Source organism: Takifugu rubripes, chromosome 20 (assembly GCF_901000725.2).
Source record: "Takifugu rubripes chromosome 20, fTakRub1.2, whole genome shotgun sequence".
Lineage (NCBI taxonomy): Eukaryota > Metazoa > Chordata > Actinopteri > Tetraodontiformes > Tetraodontidae > Takifugu > Takifugu rubripes.
Window position 1 is genome coordinate 9,967,359 of NC_042304.1, and position 12,423 is coordinate 9,979,781.

Consider the following 12,423-nt stretch of genomic DNA (forward strand, 5'->3'; position numbering starts at 1 on the left):
CTCAAAAAAAACTACATTTATTCATCCTTCTTCTGAGGAGACAGAAAGTGCATCACATATCAAGTCTGACTGTGTTGAACAGCAGTTAATGCATGAGAACCCAGCGGTAGATTTAGGTTTTACACCTTGTTGTGTCGTCTTGGTCCTAACACCTGCAATTCTTCCATTTCAGCTCAACAGACAGTATATTAGTGGAAGACATGTAAGCCTCCCTCTGCATCCTTTCATGTAGCACTGAAAGACGCCACATTTGCACCAAGAAAAAAAAAAAAAAAAAAAAAAAAATCACCACGACATCTCATGAAATTTGACTCAAAGGCTGAAAACGGGACAATACTTTGGAGTGTAAAGACACTTCTGAGCCATATTGGCGGACGTGAGGCCGTCCGCGATGGTGCTACGAGGTCCAAATGTCAAGTGCTTTCCCTTCGAATCGAACTTTTCTTTTCTTTTGTGTGCGTTGCTTGCGTGCGTGCGTGCGTGCGTGCGTGCGTGTAGCTCTGCACCGGGGGTCTTGTTTCCAGACTACATTTTTAAATTAATAGTCCATATATTATTTAGCAGCTTTACACTGAGTCCATTAGTACTGATCTCACCCAGCCAGCTAAACCTATATTACCTGTCTGCAGTCTGATAAATAATTGATTTGGATTAAAGATAACTGTCTGGGATGGAGGGACGTTGTTGCCCAGTGAGCAAACTGTTTGCATGGGGATTACGCAACAATGGTTTGGGTTTCAAGTCCAGTTGGAAGCGTCAAAGGGGGGAAAAAACAGATAACTCGGGTCAAACGTTGGAGCCTCAGCATGCGAGCATCACAAGTTTTATGTATTATGTGTGATCTCATCATGGAGAAGATATTCTTGATCATTTCTTTAGTTAGTAATCCTTCTAATCCGACTTTGGTGTGATCTTATATCAGCAAATGCAACCAGTGGAACTAAACTACAGCAGTGTTTCAAAGGTTTTGATGTACTGAGGAAAACTGAAGTAATTAAAAAACCTAAACGATATTGCCTGTTTGATCTACAGTAATTAATGGGTTAAACATTCATCCATGGTAGTTTAGAAAGCGCGACCCACAGCAGTTGCACTACTTCTGGGTCCAAGATTGTGATTAACCAAATCTAATTAAGAGGTGAAGATGCTAATTTGAAAATTGAGCTTGTAAATAAAATCAAACACACGGTCTGTGTTGAATCATCACCTGGTTTAGCACGTCCTAACTCAAAGCAAGGAAGAACTCTGCTGTTTCTGTAAGGAAAGCTAAGCCCAAGGTGCTTCCAGAACCAGCTAGCACAGTACTCGTTATTAAAGCGCAGCCTGACGCAGGTCTTAGGTTTGAAGTGGGAAACCTCGTCAGCTGCCTCTGACACAAAGTAAAGGATGAAGAGGTTGGGAGGGCTGGTACGAGTGTTTAGGCCAGTTAGGGATGAAGAATAAGAGCAGATGGTGCACAGAAAGAAACAACCGATCAAGCAAATTTAGTTTTTTTCAGTTTGATGGAAGCTGTTAGCATGAATGGTAGCATTGTCGTGATTCCTGAAGGACCTTGAACTCGCCATACTTATTTTACATTCATTCATCTGGAGCTGGTTTGTCTCATAACGGACAGCCAGGAACCAGGAAGTCGATGCTGCAGCTCCACTTCCTGTCACTGCTGCACAGCATCTATATTTCCACCTGCATGTTGATGCCACCCAATGCAATTAATCTCACTCCTTTCATGTCTTATTCTTGGAGCTTTTGTCCAGACATTTGTAATTACAGGCATGAATCAGATGTACAATTTGTCTCCAATTAACACCCAATTATTTTAAAACACCTCTTTGCAAATTTTCCATCCACTTTGTTATAAATGGTGATGAATTAGAATTTCCATTTCTGTTTGACAGTCATTATTGTCCTGTGTGGTTTCAGACATCTTTGTCCAGAAATCTGGACATTTCTTGGCTTGGCAAACTCTTAAAATGATAGGAACTGGAGAAGCCGCCCCTCAGGAATCTTTTAGAAATACCTGCATCACAGGCTTATATCAGAAATTAATACTTTTCTTCATGATATAGAAAAAAATATGGGACCTGTCCAACACTTCAGGGCAATTAAAATAAATAACCAATATGCAATAAGTGATAAATACTGCGCATGGTCCAAAGATGCTCTAATGTTCCGGCAGGTCCAGCAGGGGGACAGAGAATTGTTCTAAAATAAAAGTGTCACCTGACGATGAAATATCGTCCTCTGTATCTCAGTTATCCACCAATAGTCAGCTGGGCTGTGGCAGCGTGTGGATGCAGCAGCAGCTGGCAGAGGCGCCATCAGCGGCCTGTTCAGGTGCACGGCCGGTCATATTTGACGGGTGGACGAGACGATCGCGGCAGATACGTGCTGGCCTTCCAAAGCATGTTGGGAGATTTTTCAGGGCCGTGTCTGTGAAAGATGGCTGACACCGTACACACCACCCGCTTGACCCCCCCCCCAGCTCTGTGTGTGTGTGTGTGTGAGTGAGTTGCCCTTTGCTCGTGCACGCATGTATAACATGTTCTAAAATGTGTGCATGTGTATGAGACAGGCTCTAAACAAGGAGCAGCGGTTCGGCAGCGCCCTCTTGTCCAGACATCAGTCCCTGGAGGAGGAGTTTGAGCGAGCCAAGGCTGCTGTTGAGGTGAGCACGGCGTGCACCACGCAACCGTCAAACTAATCACCCAGAACTCCTGCCTTAGCTAATAAATAAAGCCATAACACTAGAAGTAAAGTGCTTGAATTCCTGACCAAAAGAAAAATGCAACATGAACTGGTCATCTGCATCTGATCGTTCGAACCGTTTTAAACGTCCGTGCGAAGTTCAGGCTCAGGTGTTTGACCGAGAAACATTTATGACTCTCTGCCAGCCAACACCAGGGTAAACAGGTCAGTCATTTTACAGACGGCCATATCAAATATCAGAGATAATGAACTTCCTGTAATTGGACTCGGCTTCATTCATCACGGTCCGCATGTTTGTCGGAGACGCGCCGGCGTTACCGATCAGGTCTGCATACATCTTTAGGCTTTTGTTAAATGCCGGCAAACAGGTTTATCTGAGGGATTACTCACTGCAGGGGTCCGTGTGGGGGTCCAACTCAGGAAGTCAGTCCAAATCAACAAAACGGTTCCGGGCAGCCAAAATCAATAGTCGTTATGCAAACACAGTCTGGAGCCCAGAGCTGGAAATCAAACAAGAAAAGCCAAACATTAAAAAAAAAAAAAAAAGAAGACCAGAAACAACAAAGACCAGAAACGGGGACCAAGGGAAATGTAGATCAAGAGAAGATGAAAACGACCTTGGACACTGAAACGGGAAACTCAGAACCACAAGAAAGCACAAATAAACTAGATCATCCTTGGGTGCTGTTAACGTTCAGAGCAGGAACACAGGACAGTTCTGGCAATTCCACCCGTCCACGCCAGCTTCTGCCAATTAGCGGAAGTAGCCTTGGAGTGTTCTGAACAGAGGGGCTTTAATTTTACCGAGGGCCGAGTGTAAGGGTGTATAAATAATAGAGGAGGGATAGAAAGGCAGTAAGAAAGTGAGAGGGGCCGACTGCCTCGGGGCTCCCTGCCCAAAGTTGGTGATGGTGCCGGATCGTGTGTAAGCCCTCAACATCCGAGCGTCTGAATAACCACAGCTCGTGCACGCGCGCTAGGTAAGACGGCGGCTGATCCGAGCGGCATCGATCGGAAACAGGATCTCCGGGCCTCCATCGAGCCGCCCGGGCGGAGGCTTCCACTCTGGAGCATCCTCGATGGAAATGCAGCTTCAGCTGCCAACGTGAAAGCCCACAATCAGATCATTTCCTCCTAAGTGGCCGTGCACGTGCATGCACTTCCATACTTATAGTCCGAGGAGTTAGAGATGGCTCGGAGGGGAAGAAGAACATTGAATCAGCACCGCTGTTCTGCCTATTCATTTAATTAGCCCAAGCTGCCAAATGTGCCACAATTGGGAGCCAGAGACGGAGGATACGAGGATTTCAGCTGGCAAATAGAATCCATTAAACAAGATGAGAAGGTGTAGATTTGGTTTTTTTACACAAACGCTATTAAAAAAAACGATGACAGGGTGTCAGTGAGCCAGACAATGGAGCGAAGAGGCTGATAAAGTTTCCTCGGTGATCCCGGACCATTGGCTCAGTCAGTGTTTCCCCCCCAGTGTGACAGGCGTGAGGGGCAATGTCAGGTGACGGCGTGACCCGGTGTTGGATCGGAGCGGCGTGTTCACTTCAATCTCGCGGCGCATCGGTCTGAGGCAACGCCGTCACCGCAACGTTAAACTTGCAGCCTCACGTTCCGAAGGTCAGCGGTTTTAATCCTCGGCCCGGCTGAACAAATGCAAATGGAGGGAAAGGAAATGAGCAAAGTCTTCGCTTCTATGGGTGAGACATTTACAGCCAAGTTCAAAGTTTCCATCCTGAGACCAAGGTTGCACGAAACTTCCACTCTGCTGGGAGCAGAGCGGGAACGGGGACGAAAGCTCATCTGAAATTCAAGCTTTTTTTCACATTGTGGTTGGAAATGAACCCGTCCTGTGTAACAGGTTGAAAATGGACCAGCACAAAACAGCAAATGGGAAGTTTGTCAAGACTTTTCCTGAAGTCGGCCTGAACGGCAGGAAGGTTTGTGGCCGACACAAGGAGCAAAGCGCACTCACGTCGTCAGAAGTTCTTCTCAAGGCCGTAATGTCAGGAGCGGACGCTTCGCCACAGGCAGGGACAGAAGGCTGCTAAGTTGACATGGGCTGAGACAGTAGAGGACACCCAAGGCCGGCTGAGTCAAACGCTGGTAAATCCAGCCGAGAAAGTGCACAGCGCTGCTGCTCAGCCTGAGCCAGGGCCGCTTCTATGCTGAGGCGATTGCAGATGAGGAGCAGGTGGGAGCGCCAGGTGGAGGTGCAACTGGGAGGGGAGCGGAAACTTCCAGTGCAGCACGAGGCCAGTAGGGCTGACAGGGACAGTTGTCCATTCAGAGTTTGTCCTTTTGGACACGTTTCCCTTTACACCACGACAACAACCTGCTGCCAATTTCCTGTTTTTCTTTAAAGCAGCACATGGGAATGCATAAAACGCTGTAGTTCCAGTGCCGAGCCACTAGTTGGCGGTATATTTGCACGCCTGTGCACGTCCCTACCATTCCTGTGCTGTTTTGACAGGGCTCCACTTAGGGAACCCCTTTAGTTCAATTTTCAGGGACCCAAAAGGCAGTTTTAATCTGAAAACACTATTTTCTGACATCAGACCACGTCGAACCTGAGTGGCCCTGCTCAGAGGATGACAAGAGCCCCGAGGTTACGGATAAATAATGAGATTTTAGTGGTGGAAGCGCTCCGGTACAGTGGGCGAGTGGGCATTATTCATGCTCAGGGAGTCATGTCAAACTCAACAGGACTCTAAATTATATCCGAACATCCAGTTTATGCATCCCATTTAGATGTTTCAGGACTTAATCCATTTTTTTCCCCAATTAGTGACAGTTTATTCCATTCCTGTGTTTTAGCTTAGAATGTATTTACCACCCCTGTTGTTATCGCTCCATATAAGAAAATAAGTGCAACTGAATCCCAGAATTGAAATTAGAATAGATAATGTTGAAATGTGTGGGCAAAAGAAAAACAACCTCAGGTGTTCATGAATAATTATCAATCCATTTGAGCGGTGGCGCATTCGGGATCCGTCCATTCCACGTAGCACTTCATCAGAAAGGAGCGTTGCGGCGAGGAATCCACTCCAGGGATATAATTTACCTTGCTGTTATCTTTGTCTTGTTCGGCATAATTAAACTGTCAACATTAGCGTGTAGAAACATCCTGTCAGGATTTCTGCTGCTCCGTATCTTTATTTCAATCCTAAAAGCAATTCCCATCCTGCGAATCCAGCTTTGGGAGACTTTAACAAAAAACAGGATGTATACATGAAGCTGTTTTTACAGTGTAAAATGAGTGTAGATCGGGGAAATCTGAGCAACCCATCAGGACCCTTAAAGACTCTTTATCCAAGTCCCGGCTCTTTCCCGGCCCACTGCACACATCTCCTCCCAGCAGGAACTCTGATAATGCACTTTTCCTCCGAGTCAACTGTACAAACTCACCTTCAGGCGACGTGACTTGTCAGCGAGCTACAATTACCTGCCATCCCTCAGCACCAGGGTCCACATCACGGCTGTCGCGTCACTCACAAGCCTCCGTGGAGATGAAAAGATTCGTGACCCTCGCACATTCACACAGCGGGTCACTCTGACTTGGCTGACCTCTTCAGAGGCTCCGCAAACACACCCGCAGCTCTCACTGCGGAGTTTACAGACATGAATAAATGGAATGCTAAATAATGTTGCTTTAAAATGAGTGAAATTGCAGGAGCCGCCCGCCCATCACTGACTTTCTCCTCTCGTCCTCTCCATCAGTCAGACACAGAGTTCTGGGATAAGATGCAGGCGGAGTGGGAAGAGCTGGCACGGAGGAACTGGCTGACGGAGAACGAGCAGGCGCAGATTCCCACCACTGTCTCTCCACACGAGAAGGTCACTATCATCAGAGATGACACCGCTGAGACAGGCAGTCTTTGGAGAGTAAACAATGTCGGCTACGGCTCGAATTATACGGTGAAATGAGCTAACTCATGAGCTAAGTCTTTACAGTAAAGTCTGGTTGCTAATGCTAGTGCTGTCGTAGTAGTAGTTTCACTTAAGACATGAAAAAAGTTCAAACATAAAATCACATTGGAAGGTTTAATAAGTTTATTTGACATTGAATGACAGGTTAAGTTGATTCAGATTAATAACTGAATGTGTCTTTCAATCTCAAAATATGCACAAAACAGCTTCCTAATTAGCTTTTAGCTGTAGCTAGTTGTAGCTCAGCTAATCTATCTCTGCTGAAGGTGCAAATTGTACAATCATTGTTATTGTGATAACAAGTAAAATATTTAGGCTGGAATATTTTTTTGTTTTAGCTATGTGCTATTGCATGACATACTAGGCTAATAGCAGCAGCAAGCTAATACTGCTACACATGCTCTCCATTCGATTCCCATCTTAGTTCCAGTATCAGAACATCATCATGTGTGCAGCTTTACAAATAACATTCTTGTCCCATCTTTTGTTGTTATGGTGGAGAAGAGAAGAAATCGTTCAGTATTGTAAAACTTCTTTTCTCAAAAAAAAAAATCTGCTCTCAGAAAAAGAAGCGTCCCATCCTACCACCTTCATCATATGTGATATAAGAGGAAGCTCTGGGGTTCAGAGGCCGTGGGCTGATTTTAAAATCTGACCTTCTTATGGAAGGAAATCATCTAGGATCAGACTTCAGGGCTTCCTGATTGATCCCAGTTCAGGTCCCAGTGCTGCTGCTGAAAGTGATTTCAAAGTCATGATAGAGCGGCCAACAAAACACCGGGGTAATCACACTTTAAAAATGCAAACTTTAACATTTAAGGAGAAACGACGAACCCCGAGGAGCTCGGCTCCTGCTCGGAACCATCCAGGAAAGATCAATTCCAGGTGTCGGAGCTTTGCTCAAATACGCACCTGCACAGGACGCCGGCTGATTTGCATTTCAATACGGAGGAGAGACTGATGTTGCCTCTGCCCCCATTTTATTGTTCTCTCCCTCTTTTTTCCACCGGCAGGGTTACTACTTCCACACAGATAATCCCTACAAGGACTTACCCAACGCGTTTGAAGAGGGACTGAAGAAGTCTCGAGAGGGAGACCTGCCAAACGCCGTGCTGCTGCTGGAGGCCGCTGTCCTGCAGGACCCTCATGATTCAGAGGTGAATTCATGGAGACCGTCCATGCCCACACACACACACACACACACACACACACACACACACACACACACACTGGCTAGTTTGTTGGTATCCAGGTTTTACTGCAAGTGTCGGCAGCTCCACATGCTTACCTTCAGGTACATATGGTAGACTTGTTATTTTCAAAGAAAAGGTGAAAAATTAAAATAACATAACGCTGAGGGATGTAAAACACAAGGGTCCAGGATAAAAACAGGAGCAGGGACACTCTTTTATGGTCACTGGACACGTTGCATGCAACAGCACTGCAGGATCTTTGATATTTGTGGACCTCTCGGGCTTTTAGCTGATTGCTCACATAAGCCCCCATCACACCTGTGCTGTTAATCCTGAAGGAATTTTATGCTTCAGCACTAATTTCAATATTTTTGGCCTGGATTAAGCGCTGGTCGCATCCGGATGTGTGCAAATACAGCTGGAGATCCTCCAGAGCATCACGGAGGGCAAAGAGTGGGTGTATTCATGGAAGTGTGGAGATGATCTGTAGACAATGGTGAGTTTCTGGCTCTACACGCCGACTCCACAACAAAAATGAAAAGATTCAGGAGACTTGAAGTTCAATATCACCATATGCCAGTTTAATTAAAGGCAAATCTGTCTCCACTGTCTCCAGTTTGTTTTGACAGAAGTGAAACAGAATTAATCTCTCGCTCAGATCTGCTGATCAAGTGTCCAGCACCATCGGGCTGAGCTCTTCAATTGTTAGTTCCCAGCCAGGAGTTGTTTACTGTGGCCAAAATTTGCTCTTAATGGGAGTCACCGTTTGCTCTGTCAAGTGAATAATAGACCGTTCTGCACGAGTTTCCTCCTATCCTTGTATTTCTGTACTCTTTCAAAAAGGAGTGACCTCTTTGCGGGCTGAAGGAGCAAAGCCTCGGCGCCAGAATCCCAAAGAAATGTGCCAGTAATTCCTCGGAGAGGATTATCCTGTGGTGTATGGAACTAATATCATTCCAAATTTCCCCGAGGGTGCTTAGTGGCTTATTGCTCTACTCTGAAGACCTCCGAGTTGCAGCGAACAGTGGAAGAAAACAGCCTCCGCCAAGATAATCTTAAAAATAAGTTATTAAATGAGGCGGCTCAGACACAAAGTACAGTAGCGTAATCTCCTAATCTAGTGACCAGGGCGGCCGTGTCATTGTCTGCCCGTTTCTGCTGCTCAGCGAGGGTAAAACAGTCACATATCTGCTGGAAATGGAATCTTCAGAGTCTGTGTGGGCTGTTTTCAGAAGGAAATCGCTCGGATGTGCTTAAATTGTGTTTTTGATAGGAGTGAGCCTCTGTCATCGCTCAAACGTTGCGATAAAAGCCGACGCTTGATACAGCGGTTCTGTTTTAGACGCTGCTTGAACTCCGCCCTGCGTTCAGCTGCACAAGCTGCCAGGAGGGGGAGACAGAAGCTCTGCAGGTTCAGCGTCCTCGCCCAAAACAACCATCTCTTTCCAATAAATTAACGTGCAGATTAATTACTTTACGCCCTCGGGGACCGTTGAAATGCACTTTTAATCAACCGGGTTTGCCTCTGCTCTGTTTTTGTGCTCGGCAGCGACTCTTGTAGTAAATAACACGTCGCCACTTGAAATATCTGCAGATTTGTCCAAAGAGATGAGGTCAAATGTCTGAGCTGCTTTGAGTGCAAAATGTCTTCCTCCTGCTCAGGTGCTTTAATAAGACGACCTGAGAGTAACGAAGGATAATCCTCCAACGCTTTGTTTAATCATAATTGCAAATTTGACCCCACAATCCTCTGGAGCCAAGGTTGCTCAAGCAGCAAACACTCACATCACCGGCTCAGTGTTGGAACTCTGCTGCACCGACAGCGACGATGGCAGTGATGATGAGGATGATGAGGAAGAGGAGGAGGAGCAGGAGGAGGTGGCGGATGGTCTCCCAACCCCAGAGGACGTCAGCTATGGCGTCCTGGTTCATCTCCCGCCGTTCCCTCTCACCTGTACTCTGCTTCCCTGCAGGCTTGGCAAGTGTTGGGAACCACGCAGGCTGAAAATGAAAACGAGCAGGCTGCCATCGTGTCCCTCCAGAGGTAAGAGCATCCATCTCCGCCCAGAATCTCATTTAAAATTAAAAATCACTCTTGGGCTTGACAGCACTGGCGGCTGTTATGTTTGGACGGCGCCATATGTCTGCGCATAAACGGACAAACGCCGAAACGGGGAGCTCGGCAGGAAACAAGAAGAGGCCCTAAATTTATTTTGCCAGAAGCAGCCATAAAGCAAACATGAAGGCCGCTGCTGTCGCGTCTTCAGGACCGAGCAGGTCTTGTGTTCATCCTTTCAGCGCTCGAGTGTTGATTGCTCAGCGGCTGAGTGAGCCATTTCCTCAATGGGAGATGGCCCACTTTCATTAATGACAGCGCACAAGCTGCAAATGACACCTTGCGAGCGTGTGAACGCCAGCACGTCGGACCGAAGCCTTAGGGATTCAGCCTGCAGAGGGAAGAAAGCGGCAAATTTGACCCTTCGCCTGGATTCACGTGTCTTTTAATCCCGTCTGAATGGCCGCTGAATACCGGGTGTCCGCCTCAGTTTATGACGTAACTCCTCCATCTGTGAGGGGAAACGTTTGTGCGTGAAGGCAAACAAGGTATTAGACCGCCTAAGATCTCATTTAGGTTTCTTTATCAAGTAATAAGCAAAAGGGATTAGATCACCACTACAAAATGAGGCTCCAACCAACGCGTGAGGGTTTTGCCTCCAAAGAAACAGGAGACAACATTAAGTTGTCCTGTAACGGCTGGGGCGCGACCAGAAGAGCTGAAACGCCTCTTGAACTCGGCCTTCGACTGAGATTATTTGGGTTTAAGGAATTTGGCGTGTCGACCGTGGCAAATCTCAGCTGCAAAATTATCTTGATGAAAGCTTAATCTCGTTTTGGCCTCTGCTTTAGTCCCTCGGCTAATCAGGCTTGTTTCATCCAGCCCTGCAACGGAGGGGGCCAAAGGTCAGCGGGGCTCATACAGACGGTGGCCCCCTGTCACATAAGACGTGATATAACAGCAGCATCCTGGAAAAATGTGTCAAAAATAACCACGAGGGAACCCTGCTGGTCATAGCGCCACAATAATATGAGGAGCAGGAGGAGGTTGCGACTCTACCACCCGACCCTCAAATAATTAGAATCCACCTTATGTTCCCTGCCTTTGGCCTGTCCTGATCAATGCCTGTCAGCTCTGAATTTCCCTTTCAAGTGCGCTCCTCACGCCCTCTCCCCCCCCCCAACCGTCCCCATCCAGGTGCTTGGAGCTCCACCCGAACAACCTCGCGGCCCTGATGGCTCTGGCAGTGAGCCTGACCAACATCGGCATGAGGAGCGACGCCTGCGAGGCGCTGCTCCGCTGGCTGCGCCACAACCCCAAGTACAAGCAGCTGCTGAAGGGGAAGAGCCACCTGACGGCGTCGCCCATCTCCCAACGCAGGATGTCTCACGCTCCCAACCTCGGCAGGAATGAAAGGTGGGGGGTTCGGAGCCCGGTTCGGAGGTTGAAACACCGCTGAGCTGTTCTGGTCTCGTTAACTGAATGAAAAGTTAATGGGGTTTTTTTTTACATCACGCTCACAGTCTGGTTCTAAAATAAGCTTCATCATTTTGAAAAGGTGCAGTTCTGCAGCTCTTTGTAGTGGGTGTCAAAAGAACCAACCCAATTACTGTGGTCTCCCCATACAAGTCATCCAATGTCTCTTTTTTTCTTTCTTTCTTTCTTTCTCCGCCTTGTTTTGACAGGAGCCGAAACTAACATTTAAAGTAAAGGACAATCACTGACTTTGCCCTAAAGTCAGGAGCAGCAGACCGCCAAGGCAGAAGCCGCCCTCTGGCTGTCGCTGCTTTAATTTTTCACTTTAATAATCGCCTCTCGGGCTGCGGCTTTATGACTTTTTATAGGTTAACGACAGCAAAAAGCAGCCGCATCTCAACACGAATCTGTAGCAAATGTGTGCAGATGATGAGGCTGCATTCCCGCCCTTCATGCTCCTGCAGGTGTATCCTCACAGTGCCGAAATAGGTCACAATGCCTGCATGAAAAACAAGCTGGCCTTGTTTTTGATGTTCAATAACCAGGCAACAGGGGGGAAATATTGTGAAGAAGAAGTTTAAATTTGAAACAGGAAGTGCACTGTGGTGAGCTCGTATAATAAAGCGCTGATATCTCTCAAGGCCTCAGCAGAGGAGCACGTTTGTTGGAGCGTGAATCGATACGAAAATTGAGCGGAGAACAGGAGCGCGACCCGAAAACAAACAGAAATGGGGGATATTGACTCCATCGACAGTTGACTCGGAGCAACTAAAGCGGACCGACTTAGGTTATATTAGATTATTATATGTTTGGGAATCCCAGTAAATGTAGGTGTGCTGATTAACCGTGGACCTCATTAAACCTGAGTCTAGTTAGACTTCCTGTTACACCTCCTTCACCTTCTGCTTTCTTACTTCCTCTTAATGGTCTTTTTTTCCCACATTCTGAATCAAATCTGACACGCAGCGAAGTTCACGTCTCTGCTCTGTGATCTTAAAAGTGCTTACGCAGCAGTCCTGAGTCACTAATCCATATCCACGCTCATGCCTGCTC

General features: G+C 46.9%; 1 protein-coding gene and 1 long non-coding RNA gene across 6 annotated transcripts in view; one reads left to right on the forward strand and one right to left on the reverse strand.

Moving 5' to 3' along the window:
* The window catches only part of pex5la (peroxisomal biogenesis factor 5-like a), a 47,996-nt gene that overhangs the window by 31,885 nt on the left and 3,688 nt on the right, over window positions 1–12,423 (forward strand). For 3 of the 5 annotated variants that reach the window (XM_029827709.1, XM_029827714.1, XM_029827712.1), the window contains 6 exons: window positions 173–202; window positions 2,573–2,665; window positions 6,436–6,633; window positions 7,659–7,802; window positions 9,812–9,882; window positions 11,092–11,310. In XM_029827709.1, coding sequence (XP_029683569.1) covers window positions 173–202; window positions 2,573–2,665; window positions 6,436–6,633; window positions 7,659–7,802; window positions 9,812–9,882; window positions 11,092–11,310 — 755 coding nt within the window. The remainder of the gene's footprint in view (window positions 1–172; window positions 203–2,572; window positions 2,666–6,435; window positions 6,634–7,658; window positions 7,803–9,811; window positions 9,883–11,091; window positions 11,311–12,423) is intronic. The other 2 variants (XM_029827713.1, XM_029827711.1) reach the window with 2 other exon arrangements.
* Window positions 3,932–5,290, reverse strand: LOC115247147 (uncharacterized). Its single transcript, XR_003886196.1, has 2 exons — window positions 4,691–5,290; window positions 3,932–4,361 (listed from the first exon to the last, which is right to left on the reverse strand). It is a non-coding gene; the product is annotated as an uncharacterized lncRNA (long non-coding RNA).